At 41.3% G+C, this 19,124-nt stretch overlaps 1 protein-coding gene across 2 annotated transcripts in view; it reads right to left on the reverse strand.

The window, feature by feature from the left end:
* CEP120 (centrosomal protein 120) overlaps window positions 1–18,854 on the reverse strand; it is a 63,977-nt gene extending 45,123 nt beyond the window's left edge. For both annotated transcript variants that reach the window (XM_044916724.1, XM_044916723.1), the window contains exons 1-6: window positions 18,769–18,854; window positions 15,081–15,237; window positions 13,619–13,733; window positions 11,106–11,247; window positions 6,900–7,048; window positions 1,976–2,173 (exon numbers count right to left, since the gene is read on the reverse strand). In XM_044916724.1, coding sequence (XP_044772659.1) covers window positions 1,976–2,173; window positions 6,900–7,048; window positions 11,106–11,247; window positions 13,619–13,733; window positions 15,081–15,237; window positions 18,769–18,817 — 810 coding nt within the window. In that variant the 5' untranslated portion in view covers window positions 18,818–18,854. The remainder of the gene's footprint in view (window positions 1–1,975; window positions 2,174–6,899; window positions 7,049–11,105; window positions 11,248–13,618; window positions 13,734–15,080; window positions 15,238–18,768) is intronic.
* Window positions 18,855–19,124: the final 270 nt, after the last annotated feature.

Consider the following 19,124-nt stretch of genomic DNA (forward strand, 5'->3'; position numbering starts at 1 on the left):
TTCAACATTAATTTGAACAGTTTTGTTTTTTTTTTTTAAGATTTTATTTATTTATTTGACAGAGAGAGACACAGCAAGAGAGGGAACACAAGCAGGGGGAGTGGGAGAGGGAGAAGCAGGCTTCCCGCTGAGCAGGGAGCCCGATGTGGGGCTCGATCCCAGGACCCTGGGACCATGACCTGAGCTGAAGGCAGACGCTCAACTGACTGAGCCACCCAGGCACCCCAATTTAAACACAATTCTAAAACAAAAAAAAAAAAGTTAGTAGATCCAGCCTCTAAAGACCCTGAAATAATTTTTATTCACCCATAAACCATCTTTAGTGTTTCTTTCTCTTTTCTTGCTTTTCAGATTTTATATATGAAACAGTGTTTACCAGTACAAGGTAAAATAGAATACCTCTCAGGTGGACTGTACTGTTTATCACTGATATCTAATCAAAACTTCAACATTACCCCCTTTTGAAACTACAAAAAAAGCAGGGGGGCACCTGGGTGGCTCAGTCACAGTTAAGTATCTGCCCTTGGTTCAGTTCATCATCGCAGGATCCGGGGATCAAGCCCCGTTGGAGGGTTCCCTCTCCTTCTCCCTCTGCTTGCCACTCCCCCTGCTTGTGCTCTCTCTCTGTCAAATAAATAAAATCAAGAAAAAAAAAAAGAAAGAAAACCACAGGAAAAAAATGGCTGTTCAGGTATGTGCTATAAACTTTTTTTTTTTTTTTTTTTACACCTTACTCTAGGATTTTACCTTACTGTACGGGCAAACATGGCATTCACATTCACGATACGCAATCACAACATGAAACTATTTTAGTTCTAATGTCGGCAATGACCTATCACTTAGTTTTAATGTTATTAGGTATGATGTTGTTGGTGTGCTGAAGAGAAAGGATTTTTAGGACTTAAATGTCCACAAGAATTAAACTAAGAAAGAAATCATTACTTCAGTAAAGACTGGTATGTTAGAAATAGAAAAAAATTCAAGAGGTTTAGAAAGCTAAAAACTATGTGAAAAGATGAAATGCAGCAAAAAAAAAAAAAAAAAGCAGTTCATCATTTTATACAGTATTTCGCTATTTAGTCTCTTGGGTTTAACAAAACCACCTCCAAAATTTAGTTCTACTATAATTTCTTTTTTAAAATTTATTTGAGAGAGAGAGAGAGACTGTGTGTACAGGGCACGGGGTAGGGGAAGAGGAGCAGAAGGAGAAGAGAGAGAACATCAAGCAGACTCCCTGCTGAGTGTGGAGTCCCACGCGGGGCTCGATCCACAACCCCGCCATCATGCCCTGAGCTGAAATCAAGAGGCAAATGCTTAACCAACTGAGCCACCCAGGTACCCCCTACTTCTACTATAATTTCTTGATGCCCCTGCCCACCTCCCACCCAACTTTGCAAGCCAAATCTCATGACTGATCACGTTAAACAAATGACGACCTAATCCTTTATTTCACTATCCCATCTCAGTCTGATTAAAAGCAATTGTAATAAAAAATAAAACAGTCATTCTCACTAGGTAAGGTACTTTGAAGGAGAGTCCAATAAAAAATTACTTTACAAAAGTACTCAATTCAAGGGCAGGCTTTAGGAAGTTGTGTTATTTCTTTGCTTTTAATAGCAGTAACGTGTATAAATTCTGAAATCCATCATGTGATCTGTGTGTGTACAGCTACTATGCCCACTAATTAATGATGAAATTTTCCCTGAGCCCACAGCTTTAGATTCCAGGTCAATTTTTTTATTATAAAGCCTGACAAGTGATACACCTCTTTTCATAATAACTAGGTAAAGAAGATCTCCTAAAAGTCTGAAGTAACAGTTATGCTAGGCCTTTACAAGTCAGGGTAATTCCTAAAAAATTAAAAGATGTGACAGAAAGATGATCTTCATTACTGAAATAAAAGTTTAGGTACCTCTCTGAAGCTTAAAAAAAAAAATCTCTAATAAAAAAAACTTTTTTTTTCTGCAATACTTACCTGTAGTTTAGACTGAAGAGCCAGGTAAACACGAAGAATTTCTATGCTGCTACGTATTCGAACAGACGCTCTCTCTGGCTCAAAGTTCGGGTTGATTAAATCATTGAAGGGTTCATTTGTAACATCGTTTCCCAGCAAAGAATAGTAAAAGAAAAACTCAGCCTGTCTTTCTGGAAGTTTCATGGTACACGGAATTAACTAAACATTTAAGGAAAAAGAAAAGAGTATTAATGTGTGAACTACTATACATACTTATGCATGTCTGACGAATTGCAAGATATTTGCTAAAATGCTGATTTTTTTATTTCTAAGTCTTAAAATTATTCACTCAAAATTTCTAAATTGAAAAATTACAACCAAATGACTGGTTTAATTTTTCAAGGTTTACCTTAGAAAAGCCCAGAGACTACCATTATTTTTAGAGATTTCTGTTGTTTTCAAGTTTACTTTTCATTCAACTGATCCATGAACAAGTACATGAAAGTTCTTTTAGAAGAAACTGGTCAAGTATTTTAAACTGAGCTTTATTTCCATATACCTTATTCCATCTTATTCTTACTCTGCCACCCTCTTCATAAGAGGAGGGTTTTAAACAACTGTAATCCAAGCTATTAACTGTAACACCTTAGTCCAGGCCTTTGAGAAAAGCACTTTCTAGCCACTCTGTCAAAACCGGGAAACCTATAAATTAACAGTTGCAAAAGGATATTTCCTTTAATAGGAGTGTTATTTCTCAAAGCTCATAGTTTCATGGCCACATATGGCCCATAAAATATCTAATAGACTCTAAGCGTTCACTAGCACGTTGTTAAAAAACAGTTGTTGTATTCATCAATATAAGATGGTCTAAACAGGGCGCCTGGGTGGCTCAGTTGGTTGGGCGACTGCCTTCAGCTCAGGTCGTGATCCTGGAGTCCCGGGATCGAGTCCCGCATCGGGCTCCCTGCTCGGCAGGGAGTCTGCTTCTCCCTCTGACCCTCCCCCTCTCATGCTCTCTGTCTCCCATTCTCTCTCAGATAAATAAATAAAAAATCTTTAAAAAAAAAAAAAAAAAAGATGGTCTAAACATATTCTAGTTATCATACAACAGGGCTGCTCAATAACGATATCCTGACATGACAGTTATCTAAGACATAGTGTTAGGCCAAGCAGAATTACAGTACAGCTTGTAGAGTTCGTGAAAAGAATTAACCACTTTTTAGAATAAAACAGCCCCATATTCAGTATACAGTAAATATCCAAGTCATTTATTTTGTGTAAAGTAATACAGTAGATACTCAATAGCTAGTGTTTCATATAAAGTATATGTTTGTATGTGAAGTAAATGTTTACTTTAACCCCATACGTTAAGCTGTGTTTCAGTAGGTCTTAATCAAGTAATTTATCTAGAGAGAGCCAGCATTTATACACCTACAGTTGTTAAGAGCAGACTCTGGATTAAGCCCCCAATCCTGGTTCCATCAATGGCTTACTGTGAAGCTTTGGACAAATTATTCTATCACTCTGTACCTCCATTTCTTTTAGGGTTCTTGGAAGGATTGAAAGAGAGAATACATGTTCAATTGTACAACTCCACCACCCAGCACAGTCAGCTGTTACATGCATGGGAAAATTTCTGCCTGAGGCAAAAATATAGTATCCTTACCAGGGATTATTTCTGAGTTTAATTAGACAAGACCTTTTTCCTTTGGTTTCTTCCATAATCAGAAAGCAATAAAAATTTTAAGAATTAAGATGGCCCTTAAGTATCTCATAGTATATTTAATTTTAATTCCCACCAAGAAAAGATTCTTTTCAAAATCCTTTAACATCTTTGTATTTGGAAGGTTTTGTTTTTTTTTTAACCCTCAACAGTCAGTATTTAAGAAAAGGAGTAATGCAAGATTATCACCATCCAGTCTTCCTTCTCCTAACTCATTCCTCCATTCTACAACATGATAGCATCATGTTGACCTAAGTTGACCTAAGTCACTGATGTGCATCTGAAAAGGTATTTTTTCTTAGCTTTATTTGTTGCTTGATGCTTTCTCACACTACCTTTCACTAGTTTGAGGAAAACACTAAATGGCTAATTTACAAAACCCTTGGCTTGTCTATAAATAATGAAAAAAGCAAACAATAAATATTAAACAATATCAAAAGATGAATAGACTATTGGCTCAATTTTTTGTGTTTTTTAGTTACTGTAAAATACACCTAACAGAAAATGTACCATTTTAACCATTTAAAAGTGTGAGTGCCTCAGGAACACTGAATACATTCACAAGGCCGTGCGAGCGCTGGTCTCCACATCTGGCTCCAGGACACTCTCATCATGCCCAGGACTAGCACCGCAACCATGAAGCAGTCTCCATTCCCCGCTTCCTCCAGCCCCAGGAAACCACAAATCTGCTCTGGCTCTCTATGGATTCACCTATGCTAGCATATTTCATATAAATGCAATCACACATCATGTGACCTTATGTGTCTGGCTTCTTTCACTTGGCATGCATTCAACGTCTGCCCACACTACACACCTGTCAGTACCCCTTTCCGTTACAGTCACATAATATTCCCTTGTACAGCTATGCGTTTGGTTTCTCCATTCATCCACTGATGGACATCTGGGTTGCCACCGTTTGGAGACTGAATACTGCTATGTACATTCCTGTCCACGTTTTTACTTGAACACTTGTTTTCAGTTCTTTTGATTCACACCTAGCATTGACATTGCTGGGTTCCATGGTAATTCGGTTTACTCTTTAGAGAGACCTATTGGCTTCCTTTTTAGCAGAGAGAGCCAACAGCCAGTTATCATTCTTTTTTTTTAAAGATTTTATTTATTTATTTGAGAGAGAGAGAATGAGAGACAGAGAGCACATGAGAGGGGGGAGGGTCAGAGGGAGAAGCAGACCCCCCGCCGAGCAGGGAGTCCGATGCGGGACTCGATCCCGGGACTCCAGGATCACGACCTGAGCCGAAGGCAGTCGCTTAACCAACTGAGCCACCCAGGCGCCCAACAGCCAGTTATCAATCTGGTTTTTGAGTTTTTAAAAACTAAACTGAGTGACTGGTCCCAGTAAGTCACCTTGTATTACTAAGAACTGTTTTAGTTTTAGTTGTGGATTCAATAGGTCAATTACTCCCAACAAGCTTTTAATGTACAAATGTAGCTTCACTCATACAAACTACATGGTAGACATTTTGGTTATGTTATCTCATCCCTCATCCTTATATGGAAAGGTGGTATTATCACCACTCTACTACTGAGAAAACTCAAGCCTCAGAAAGGTTACGCTGCCTAAGTTGAAGAAGTCAGCTAGTAAGCAGTGAGTAAGCAGTGAGAAAGTGAGCCCCACGCACATCTATCTTACTCCAAAACTGGGTAAGAGGGAAGAGAGCATAAAACTGGAACAAGAGAGTAAGGGAAGTGACTCTATGTCCAGAAATACGTAGGCCATTTACTTAGCTGTAAAACCTTCCTAAGAAATGGTTTCCTGATCTTGAAAATGAAAATAATAATCCCCTAAAGTTGTGAGAGGACTAAACACATTAGTTAGCATAATGCCTATTTCACAGAACAGGACACACAGTAAAGATGAGGAACAATTATACCTCCCTAGAGAGTTGAAAAAAATTACAAATAAAGTGGTAATGTAAAGTGCCTCGCATCGACTTAATAACACAGTAAAAATATAGTAGCCTCATTATCTAACAAGTACCCTGATGTGGTTAATGACGACAGTGGACATCTGACCTTCCCCCAGCCAGAATGGCATACTAGGGCAGGGCAATCCATAAGCAGGGCTTTCTGAAGAAAAAGAGAGAAACTGATGGGGAAAGGCAAAAGCATGAAATTGGTATGACAAAATTATAAATATTTCCTGAGAAAAATCATTACCTGATACTCTTTCAAGTCACTTGGAAGTGACCACTGCATGGTCACTAACAGGTACTTACTTCACTTATAAATGTAGACTGTGTGGGAGCTTTGTAGCTCTAAGAAAGGTAATCGTACGATAAAATTTAAGTCATAAGCCATATTCTCTATTTTTGAAATTATTAATTTATTTCAGCTGCTATAGGCCACCAAAATGTTGAGAAAACTGGGCTCGGTCCTGAGAAAGACGACGGAGTAACAGCTCATTAATGCTGGCATGGGCCCGGAGTGTCCCTGCACCTCTTGCTGAGGACACCGAGATCGCAAGGCCCAAACCACTCTCCGCCAGGCTACCTCCCCGGGTTGCTTGTGCAGCTGGTAACTTAAGGATTGAGTGTCTTCCTGGAGAGAGACCAGAACTGTTTACAGTGCAAGTGGTCTAGTCCCTCAGCTGCGATACAAACCCACTCCGTGTGGGGTGGCCACTGGCCCCCTGTGCCACCCTTGGGACACGAGGTAAAGGCGACGGCAGGCGGTATGCAGACGTGGATGCTGTGTGCTGTGCTGAGAGTAGTACAGTCCTTTGTCTCTGACCCAAAAAGCTTCTGTCTCCTGGCACCATCCCCGAAGCAGTAATTGGCAAATGTGTTAGTTTATAAATAAGGTAAAATCTAACCTCAGATGATACCTATTGAAGTAGGACTGACACCAAGTGTTCCCAACATTGGACAATTCTCCAAAAAGTCGCTTTTTCAATACTTTGTAAAAAAATCCTTTCAGACCAGTCCTTAACAATGCCACACAGTGGGAAACAGTGTTTAAGGACAGTCTTTCTTCTAAATCCTAAGAGATTTTAATTTTTATTCCTCTTACTACTAAAATCATACCAATTTACTATTTTTTCTTAAAGCAGAAATACTTTCTGCAGGGAAAACATTTTTCTCCATTTTTTTAAAGTAAAAAAAGTCCACCTACAAATCTTTTTAATACCTAAAAGGCAAATTTTAATATGAAAATCAATGCTTGCAGTTCTCTGTGCATCACTAATCAGAGGGAAAGTCTCACCTGCTCCAGCTGGGTGGCAAACGCTATGGTCACCGACATAACAAAGGGGTCAGTGCAATGCTCTGCTGGTCCGATCTGATGGTAACCTCCTTCCTCATTCAGGACCGCCACGATGTCCTTGGGCTCAAGTCCAGATAGGCTGGCAGCTACTTTACGGGGAAAACCACAATTAAACTACATTACAGTTTGCCATAAACCACTGTAAGACTTTGAAAGCTGGTTATGCTTTGTATTTTGCTTGGCAGTTTTCATGGATATAGTTAGTATCTCAGTAAGGTTTCCTTTTTTTTTTTATTAACACACTCTGCCAAGAAATCTTATTTAACCACCATTTTCTTTCTATTTTGAAATACGGTAACATTTTAAAATTGAATAAACCGCAGAGAAGAGGCACCATAGGTTTCCCGAAGGAAGTGAATCTAAACTGGGAACTGAAACACCAGCCCAGTGTGGTAAGAAGAGAAAGGTGAATGAACAGAGAATAAGGGAGTAGAAAACAGTGTTCCGGGCAGAAGGAAGTGAACTACAAAGCCTGGGAAGAGAAAGTACATGGTAGGAGAGGTGAGGGGGGCGTGGTGTGCTGGATCACCGGGTGAGAACTGACACGCAGGAAGACGTGGGGCAAAGGCCCGATCACACAGCCTTCCTGCATGCCACAATCAAACGCTGGGGTAGTTGTCCAAGATTAAGAGGAAAGCATGAAACAATTTAGAGAAGAGAAGGGATATAACGCACACCTCAGATACATGCATCCCCCATCAATAAGCAATCCTCTCCAGATTCCTATTTTGCAGCCTGAGAAACTGTACCTTTGGCTTGAAAAGGAGTGTAAAACCAAACGTTTCCCTAAGCAGTCAGGCTGCTGAAAGGACAGCTTGGACTCTGAAGGAGGGCTGGGGGAGAGGGGCAGCACGCAGGGCTAACCCTGAAGAAATGAACTTCCTGCAGCCCTGGCTAAATATAGCATAACAGTTAAGTGCACAGATGCTCCAGTAACACAGACCAAGATTCCAATCCCAATTCTGCCATTTACCAGTTTTGTTTTGTTTTGTTTTTTTTGGGGGGGGGAGCCATTTACCAGTTTTAGGGCGGAAACTGGTTTTTGAAATATGATTTCTTTCTCTTTCCATTTTTTGTTCTGCAAAGCTTTTATAACGTTGTTTAGAAGATCAAATTAAACAATGAAAGTAAAGCCCTTACATAACATCTGACAATCACCTTAATAAAGACAGCCACAAAATAGTAAGGTCAGCAGAGCTTAGAAGGGAAAAGAGTGACTCTGACAGGTCTCCTGGTGTCAGGGAGTTACAGGCTTGGAAACGGACACCAACCAGGATAAACCTTGTGTAAGACTGGAAAGACTGAAGGTGTCAGCGTAAATGTGCACTGTCCACTAAATGTATGGATAGACAGAGATATAAAGGTATATATGTAATGGTGGCCGGTGTGTGTATATATATCCAAGTTCATGTGTGTGTGTGTGTGTGTATACATGCACCAATTCCCTCACTATTTTCACTGGAAGGCCACGGGAGCAGAACACCCCAATAGCAACTGGCATACCTTGCACCTGGACCTTGACTCCTAAGCATCTTTCTCGGCTAAAAGGAAGCAGGGCTCCCTAAACAAACAACTGAATCCAGGGCTGAGATAGGAAAGAACACCACCAGCCTGTACCATCTTCCTATGCCAGAAACCAAGAAAAAGCTGCAAGAATTATAGAGACAGGCTAAAGGAAACAGAAGCAGCCTGAAGGGGCTCTCCTCACACAAATCTGGGACAAACAATGATAAATATTTTAACCCATTGAACAAAAGAGAACACTCTTTTTTTTTTTTTATTAAGATTTTATTTATTTGAGAGAGAGAATGAGAGAGAGAGAGCATGAGAGGGAGGAGGGTCGGAGGGAGAAGCAGACTCCCCGCTGAGCAGGGAGCCCAATGCAGGACTCGATCCTGGGACTCCAGGATCATGACCTGAGCCGAAGGCAGTTGCTTAACCAACTGAGCCACCCAGGTGCCCAAAAAAGAGAACACTCTTAAGTCCAAACTTATACAATATAAGTAAATTGAAGGTTTGATAAGGAATGAGTATTTTCACAATTTTTTAATAATGAGTCACAAAATATTCAAATAAGGAAAAAAGAATTTACAGTTGAGAACAGATACACACTACACCTTAATCAAGTAACCAAAATGAGTATCATCGTATCATCAGTAATGGGACAAGTCCAAACTGTATGCCACCTGCAAAGATGAAATGAGAACAACAGAGCACTGCTTCTGTGATATTCACGCCGAAGACGTACACCCGACATCTACAATCGGACAAACCGGAACGGTACCGGCACACAGGCTCACCCAAAGACAGACTCGGTCACAGGACTGCGAGAAGGTTCCCCTCCCCCGACACTTTACCTCTAGGTTACTAAAGGCCTATTTTCTTTTTACCCAGTGTATCGTCTCCACCTTTCAACAAAAAATTACAAGGCATACTAAAAAGCAAAACAACACAAAAATCGAAGCTTCTATCTCAGGAAAATAGAAAAAGAGCAGCAAATTTTTGCAAATTAAGTTCAAAGCCAGCAGAGGGAGAGAAACAATAAAAACTGGAGCTTAAATCAATGAAACTGAAACAGGAAATCAATGGAAAAAAATCAAAGAAACGAAAAGCTGGCTCTCCAAAAACATCAATCAAACCATTAAGCATTTAGCCAATGTTACTAAGAGAAAAGGAGAGAAAACGCAAATTATTTTCAGAAATAAAAGAAGGGACATCACTACAGATTCCACCAACATTAAAAGGATACTGAAGGAATACTATGAGAACAACTTTACACACACAAATTTGATAACCTCTATGAAATGGACCAATTCCCTTGAAAGACAAAGTCTGCCAAAACTCATACAATCTGAATAGGCCTGTATCTTTTAATGAAATTGAATCAATAACTTTACAAAACAGAAAGCACCAGACCCTGATGACTTCACTGGTGAATTCTAGCAAACATTCAAGGAAGATATACCAATTCTCTGTCACCTTTCTCAGACAATAGAAGCAGAGGTAATAATCCCTAACTCACTCTATGAGGCCAGCATTACCCCAATGTCAAAACCAGACCAAGACATTACACAAAAAGAAAACAACAGACCACTACCTCTTATTAACATACATGCACAGATTCTCAACAAAATACTAGTCGACTGAATCCAACTATGTATGAAAAGAACTATATACCACAACCAAATGCAATTTTGTTCAGGTATGCAAGGCTAGTTCAACATTGGAAAATCTGTTACTATGATCCATCACATCACAACAGGCTAAAGAAAAACCACACGATGGCATCAAAAGATGCAGAAAAAGCATGTGATAAAATCCAACACTCAGTAATGATAAAACACCCTAAGCAAACTACAAACAGAGAATAACTTCCTCAACTTGACGAAGAACGTCCACAAAAAGCCTACAGGAACAAGGCAAAGATATCCCCGTTCATCAGTGTTCTTCAGTATCATACTGCAAGTCCTGGCTAATGAGGTAAGATAAACAAAGGAAACAAAGGCATGCCGAGCAGGAATAAAGACATAAAACTGTCTTTGTTGGCAGATGATGCCAAATATATTCCTAGCAGAATCATAACTATAAATACAGAGAGAACAAACTGATGGTTGCCGGGGGGTGGGGGTGGGGGAAGGGGGGGAGGGCAAACTGAATGAAGGAGAGTGGGAGGTAGAGGCTTCCAGTTACAGAACGAGTCAGTCACAGGGATGAAAGGCGCAGCGCAGGGAATAGAGCAATGGTATTAGAATAGCCTTGTATGGCGACAGAGGGTATCTATCTACGCTTGTGAGCAGAGCATAAAAAATATGAAGGTGCTGTTCAGAGGTGAGGGAAAAGAGAATAGTGCACTCATCCTAGGAAGAAAATTTTCCTAAATATCCATTTTTAAGAAAACAAACTTCTGCTTTCTTCTGTTATACACCAAAGGAAAGAGTATCTTGTTCTATTTCTCGGTTTTGTAAACAAGAGCTTAGAGCAGCAGGTGTTTCATGTGTAACAATCTCACAATGTGTGTCTGATGCACTCGAGTAAAATCAGTTCACACTTCTGTGTGTGTTTCCCTATCATACCGCTCACCGTTCCTCAAGTCCCAGTCCAGAGTTACAACTTTTCAGAGAATGTCCTTTGAGACGATGCACAAACCTTTTCCATCTCGAGGTGGGGCTCCTTTGGCTTTAAAACTATCCACTGGGGCCTTTGTATCTGTTTCCAAAGCAATGCTTATCAGTATCTCAGCCTTGAACTTGGTGTATTTATTACTCAACAGCTGGTACCATTTTGGAGCCTGAAGAGTAAAACAAAACAAAACCACCTTAATAATTAATAGGAAATCAACGAGAGTGGGCAATGTCCTATAAGGTTCCAAATATATCTCCTGTAGTTCCTCAGTACTTTCTCCTCTTTTAAAATATTTTTCACATTTTCCTCCAAAGAATTTAATCCTGCTTAGGAAGCTAACTGAACTTCCTCTTGAAAAAAACAAGAAGTTTAGACTACCTATCTTCCTTTTCCCTACCCTTCATTTTTCACTTTTTCTGGCATACCTTTGCTGCCTGCCCCCATTTCTGCTTTGTTCTGCATGTATCAAATGAGGGTAAAGGAAAGCTATTGTTAACAACAACAAAAAAAAAACAACAACAACACTAACAAAATACTAAAGCAGAGACCTGAGGTTGAGTTCTGGGTTATGAACCACACACCTGACTGAAATATAAAGACTTTGTCACAGCATCAAGCATCCTAAATGACCTCAACATCCTCACCACAGTAATTCTGAGAAATTCTACTACTCAAGCCAGCCTGCACTATGATGGCCCAGGGCCACGGATTTCATTCCTGCAGGGGCACCACTGTAATTCATGGAGAGAGCGTTCTTACTCTGCCCACTACTACCTAAAGCCATAGAAACCAGTGCCTATACAGATCAAAACCAAAAGCTGCCGTTTTGTATCAAGTTACGTGGGATAAGTAAAACAGGACAAACTAGGCCACAGCCTTTAACAAAATCCACACCCAAGGTTTTTTTTAAAAAGCAAAAACTCAAGAGTCTCTTGCTGTATTTTTTATCATAGATATTTTGTCACTTTAAGTAGGAGCCTGAGAATGAGTTTCAGCGACTCAGAAAATTTATTATCTATCTTTCCGTTACATAACTTAGAAAAACAAATCTGGGTTTTTCCGTGTTTATGGTCATTTACGGAGAATCAATTTATTTTGAACTTCATGTATTCTACTCACCAATTCAAATATTTCTGCTAATACACAGGAGAGAAAAAGCAAGACAACATCTGGCTTTCCTAAAACTCTTGATTCTGAAACATTTCTTCTTAACAACGATACAGATAAAAAACAACTATGATGACAAAGCGTCATATAGGACCCGGGGTGGGACCAGGGTGGGGGGCGGGGAGGGAATGTCAAGAGCATTTACAGGCATGACCTCCTCTCAGGTATCCTCCCCCTAAGAGAATTTACCTTCTCTGTAACTAAAGCCACTGCAGAAGTGTCTTGCTCAAGTTGTAGTAAAGCTAGTTACGTGAAACATCAGGGCCACAATCATGGTTGCGGGGCCAAGACTCAAGAAAGAAAACCTTTTTCAGAACCTGAGTGCAGAGAGCTGAGGCACACCCAAGGAGGGAGGAGAAACAGATCCTCTTTTAAAACATTTTAAAATTTCAGTTTCTTTCAAAGGATTCCAAATTCAGGCTAAGCTAACTGGCTCATTTGTAAATATCATGGCTACCAGCAGCGAAAATGTTGGTAACAGATCCGTTTTCTTCACAGAAACCTAATTTAGGATTCCAATCAAGAATAAAGGACTTCAAAAGACGTGTGTGTGTGTGTGTGTGTTTACTTTCTTCTCTTAAGAGAGTGGTGACAAAAGAAAGTTATTAACAAAAATTGAACTGAAGCATTTCCAAAGTAACATAAGAAAAGGTTAGAAGAGATTTTAAAAAGATGGAAGAGACATTTTCAGTGACAGAAAGCACTAACCTAGGATTCAAGACCCTGAATTCTTTTTCCTTCTTTGTGTGCGTGTGTGTCCATGGGGGGCGGAGGGGGGGTGCCTACTGCTTCGGTCATCTGAGCACGTTGCAGTAAGTGCACTCACTCTGATGACGACACGAGGAGCACAAGGAACAGGACGCAGAGAAAGTGATCAGAAGACTACTACCACAGCCAAGTTAAGAAAGGACGGTGAGAATGTAGAAGAGTAGCTGGATCAGGAAGGGGCGGCTGGAGGCCCGAAAGCACCTAGAAAAGGGTGGCTGTGGAGGCTGAAGAGGGAGGGGTGGAGAAGGACTCCTGGACTTCTAGCCTGCACGCCTGGAAGAGGAATGGGGACCATGCACCGAAGTGAGCAACACTGCAGGAAGCTTACGGCTTATCGCTAAAACAAAGCTCGGCAGGTGAACGTGCCAAGCTCCAGGTAACAGCAACGTGACCGGATGTTTGAGCTCAGAGAGAATTTTCTTTGAGAAAGACAGTTCCAGGTCAAAGAAGGGACTGAAACATAAGAACTGCCATACTGGCTCAAACCAACCCCCCGTCCCCCGACCTTTCAGGTCCAGTATTCCACCTCCTTTCCAGCAATCTGGTATCTGCTAAAAATCGTCAACTAACAGAATCAGTATTAAAACTCAAAAGGCTAGTACCTGCTTTGTTTCTTGAGCAGTTCTTAAGTCTAGAACAATGTAACCTATAGTTTCCTTGGCTGAAGACACAGGATCCAAGGCAAAACACTGCAGTTTGATTGGAGTACGTTGCAACCTGCAAGGTAACAATTTACATTAGAGATAAAGTAGCTCCTGCTTAATATTGAGCGGATGTTCTGTTCGCTTTGAAAAAGCTGTGCACTACTATCAGGACAATTATAATCTTGTTGGATAACCGAAAACTATTCTGTATTTTCTGAAAAATTCTTCAGTTGACATCAACTATTAATTATGCCTATTTATCTTTATACCAAGTAATATTCAAACCACGTCAAAAATCTTGGTCTCTCCCATCTGAGAAGCGATGCTCCAGGGCAGTGTTTTTCAAGCTTCTATAATATACAGAACTCTTTTAAAGTAAAAAACTACCATGAATCCTCAAGATTGATTTCAAAATGCTTTCCTTATACTGTCACACACACATAAAACCACAAATACACATATATGCTTAAAGCTCTTTTTGTCACTAACATAATGAAATAAACTTAAGACTTAGCATAAAAATCACAACTATTCCAGAAGTCACTGAAAACAAAATTCTGATCTACTCTAAGAATTTATTACCCTTTCAAATCCCCAGACAAATCCATGGACTGATTTAGCCATAGAAAAAAAGAATTTTCCCCTGACATTCATTTTTTAACTTTGTAATTTTATTTGCTCTAGTCCTAAGTCACAGCAATGAATGAAGTGATTTTGTGTTTCCCAGAAAAAGAGTATTTTCAATGCTTTTTAAAATACAAGTATCCGTGCTCTTGCCTGTTTCTAATCATCTGAGTTCATGAAATAAGACGTTCTAACTTTAAGCCTGTTTTATGTACTGACACCAAGTGTTTTTATGTCCAAAATCAAGTATAAAATTAATTAGAAAGAATCTCTTATGTAATTACTATATACATGTCTCTATATATCCTTGGCAAGCCAGGTTAAGTATATAATAAACGAAGTAATAGAAATTACAATGAATTCCAACCCTTACTTAATATTGGGTAAGCATCATTACAGCCCTTCTAGGATATCTATTCCCTTCTAGACTATCTAGTCTCTCAGACATCACGGGGGAAAAAAAAAAAAAGGTAGGTGCAGTGGTTAGAAACTGAGGCTCTAGAGCTCAAGTGGCTGGGCTCGACCATATCCAGCTGACCGTCTTATGACAAGTTACTTCCCTTCTTAGGCCTCAGTTTCCTCACCTGTACCTGGGGGGACATCCTAACACCCACTTCACAGGGTTGTTCTGATGCTCAAGTGAATTATTACTGCCAAGTATTTTGAAAATCTCCTGACACATTACAAAACCGCTCAACAAATATTATCATTGTTACTCTAATGTAGTAAGACATAAATTTATTCGTCTCTAGGAACCTAAAAAATAGAGCAGAAGGAACTGAAAAATAACAATTACCTGTGCTGATGGAGGGCTTTCCTGTCGATCTCCCAGGCTAACTCGGTAGCAAATTCTGGCTGGTCGGTATGGTCCACAGGGTCAGTAGCCAACTGTTCTCCATCAAACTTTGCTTCTACTACAAGCATATGCTTTGGACGCTTGGGAAAATGGCGACCTGGAATAAAAGACTATACAGGTTAATCAGACGTATATAAAAATCAAACATGATCTTTTAGCACGTGGTTTAAAAACTGATCTGCATCTGGTTGACTCATATATTCCACTACCTACCTACTAACACGTACTCACACATACAAATACAAGTTGTAAATTAGTGCTGCTCAAAGATTAACATGCAAGAATCATCTGGGGATCCTGTTAAAATGTGGATTCTAGTTCACTAGGTCTAGGGTGGGCCTGAGAGGCTGCACTGCCCACGTGATGTCAGTGCTGTTGTCCTTGAGTCACCCTTTGAGCAGCAACGATCTCAGTGACATTTAGAATTAAACAATTAAAAGCGTGACTCCCACCAATTTTAGATCTTACTATAGCGGCTACTAATATAGAACAGGGAAGTCATCCAGAGAGTCGGGAAATAATCAAATTAGCAAAAACCCATCAACCTGCATCTTAATTTTCCTGTTAACACAGTCAAGAATACTCAGCAATTTAGCCAGAGAAAAGCAGACACATGTATTCATTCATTCATTCAAATCTCAAGGACAATTTTGTAAGTTATCAAATTTGGTACTGCCTGACTCCATTCCTTCACTGGTTCCTGAAGGTACAGCAGTCAGGTATTAATCATGTCAAACAATGGGATGCAAAAAGAGTAAAACAGAGTACTTGCCCTGAAGGAACTGAGGGTCTAGTGGAAAGACAAACTGAAGACACAGGGTACAGGAAGCTCAAGAACTAAAGAACAAGAATCTTACCATCCACCTGTTTACAGGTCAGGTGAGGGGCATTTTGGTGAGACGAGCGTTCACCCCTGTTAAATAAATACATCCCAGCTGCCACTCACCCTGACACAGCCACTTTGTAAGGAAGGGCTCGGGGAGATCTCGATTGCCATCCTGTGACTTTCAACCTAAAGCACTCATTTGAAACTCCCCACTTAGTAGTCCTACTACATAGCGCACGGCTCTCCCAACTAGCAATCACAAAGGCCTCTTTCTGGACATCGTTTTGAGCTGCTCTGAAAGATCACCGGCTTCCCCAAATGAATTTCATCGATGTCAAAAAAACCCCTTTATATTCAGTCCCACTACCCTAAACTATAAGCTCCAATTGGCCCGAGAAGAGAGAATATGTACTGGAACAAACAGGTGCCTGCCTCATTCCAAAGACAATACTTAGAAAAAAGAAACCTTGTCTTTTTCATCCTTAGAATCCGGCAAATAGCCCCAGTTTTGCTCATGGTAGAAATATCATTTTCTTTTGAATAAAGGGCATTTCTAGAGGTGCAGGCAAGAAACCGCAAACAGCTCAATAAAACTAAAGAGCTGGTAACATAGGAACATAGGGCAGGAGAGGAGACCAAGCTGAAAAGGTAGGCAAGCAGTCTGTCATAAAGGGCCATGAATCCTGTTCTAAAAAGTATAGACCTTATCCTTTAGGACACTGAAGGATTTTAAGACAATTAGATTTGCATTTCCAAAGATTACCCTAGAGAATAATGTGAGCAGTAGATATTCTCTGAAAAGGAAAAAAATAAACCATTCACCAAACAGACTACTGAAAAGATAACAATAGATTAGAGGGCCTCAAAGCAGCACGCTCACAGTGGAAAAATTTTCATTCATAAGTTTACATGAAGCCCCTAGTATTATTTTAAAAATAAAACCAACAATACTCGGTGACCATTTGGAAGGTTGGGATGGAGAAGGAACCCAGGAAGATGAGGACTCTCAGGTTCTGGGCTTGAGGCAACAACATGGTTACGATGAATGGAAACACAAACAAAAGGAGACGGTTTGCAGGGAGGTCCACACTCCAGGGTTAGTCACGTTTGTGGCAACACCTAACTGACATCCCTGAATCCAGATTCCCTTCCCTGCACACCTCTACTAAACTTGCAAATGATGCTCTCCTGCTTAGGAATACTGGCTGCCTCCCTCTTTTTTAGAACATTAAATTTAAACTCCTTGGCTTTCAAAATCCTCCAAGGTCTATTCAGTCCAGCTACACAAGCTTATCTTACCAGATTATTCCTCAATGTTACCTCCCTTGACCCTGGGCATCTTGCAGGCCTCTTCACCATTCTATCCACCATGCTTAATCCTCCCTCACTGGCTTGGGTTATCTAACTGCCAGCAAGGACTTTCTTCCATCCTTACTTACCACTCACAGCCCTTAAGCCATAATCCCCACTCACCCCCAAAACCTATATTTACGGCCCACATCCAGTATTTTTAATATTAGAAAGCATTCCAACATAGTGTGTCCTGCAGATGAATCTGATCTCCCCAAGAAGACAGAAGCCTAATAACATGCCTGAGGGGAAAAGGAGTGCCTTGTATTTTGGTTTGCTGCTATTCTACAGGGAGCAAGTACCAAGCCCAAAAGCTTTTATTAACCAAATTACAAGGGGATTTCAATCCTCTGTCTTTAAACCATCAGTAAAATAACAGTTAAAAATACCCCAACATTTTACAGCTTCTGGTCAGTTTTCTGTTCCAAAACTCATTACACCTCATTCCCTCTCATCCCCCAAATAGTGCCAGGCCTCCACAAAATACCTCCACTAGGTGGTTTAAAAAAAAAAAAAAAAAAAAGCCAGCCATTCCTCTGGCCCACTCAAGATGACTGTTGTCACCTTACTCATAACCTATCCTCACTCTACCTACCAATTCCTATGCCCCCACTTTCTGCCACCTACTCTCCAACCCCAGTGAATTTAAGCAATTGCAGACTATGCCTTGCTTTTCCATACCTTAAGTGCTCTTTGCTCTTCCCTTTACATGGAAAGCCCTCCCTTCCTTTTTTCCCTTGACACAGACCTCATCATCCCTTAGGACCCAAATCAATGTCCCCTCCGCTGGGAAATCGTCCCCAGAGCTTGTCTTTCCTTCCTCCACACCCTGATGAATTATACACATTCTTCATGCTATACCCTGAGCTTTCAGGACTAGGGCTCTTGTCTTCTTCCATTCCCAGCACAGTGCCTGACACTCAAAGAGCCTCCAATAAACAAATGTCACTTATTCAACCAACGGAACCTCAAGGCACGTACAAGAGACCGTCTTGACGACTCTAGCCCTTTAAGGCCCCTATCAAAGCTTGTAAAGGGAATGGCCTCCGCAATACTTCAGACTGCAGGAAATCTGTATTCGACTCGAAGCAAAGTTCTCACAAATGCGATCACCGGGAGGCCGCTGAACAGAACGTGCTTTGCAGGCACACTCGGCTCACATATAAAAGTCATCGACATGCTGCTTCTGATGGAAATCGTTTCTCCTACATTCCCTGGGGCTCCGGCTCCGCACGCTAAATACCACCTATCCCTAATAGCTCTCACGCTCCCTTGAGAGGTTTTTAAATCAATCGCCTAACAGACCTTACTAACTACAACTGTGAACAAGTCCGGGGGGAGCGCAAAAGCAAAGATGACAAAGGTTCTTAAGACTAACCAAGCCTCGGTCGCACGCCACTCTGGTACAACTCGGCAAGCAACAGTTGCAAAAGCAAGCCCCGGGCCGCTCACCTTCTAGGATGGACACGACGATGAGCAGCTGGTCGGACTTGGAGACCATGGTCGCGGTGGGCGGCCCGCAGGCGGGGTCTGCTTGGGGGAAGAGGGACCCGGGTGAGATGCGGCAGGCCCGCGACCACAAGGCGGGCTCCCGGCGGGGCTCCCACCGCCCGCCCACGGCTCCCGACGCCGGGACCCCGCTGCGCGGCCCGGGCCTGCGGCTGCCTGCACCGCGCCGCACTCCCCGGCCCCGGGCCGCCAGCCCAGCCCTAGCCCTGCCCCGACTCAAGGCAAAGGCCGCGCGCCTGCTCGGCCGCCCGGCCCGTCCGCAGGGAGAGGCGAGCCCGCCTCCGGAGGACCTTTTGCCG

The sequence above is a fragment of the Neomonachus schauinslandi genome, chromosome 7 (assembly GCF_002201575.2).
Source record: "Neomonachus schauinslandi chromosome 7, ASM220157v2, whole genome shotgun sequence".
Lineage (NCBI taxonomy): Eukaryota > Metazoa > Chordata > Mammalia > Carnivora > Phocidae > Neomonachus > Neomonachus schauinslandi.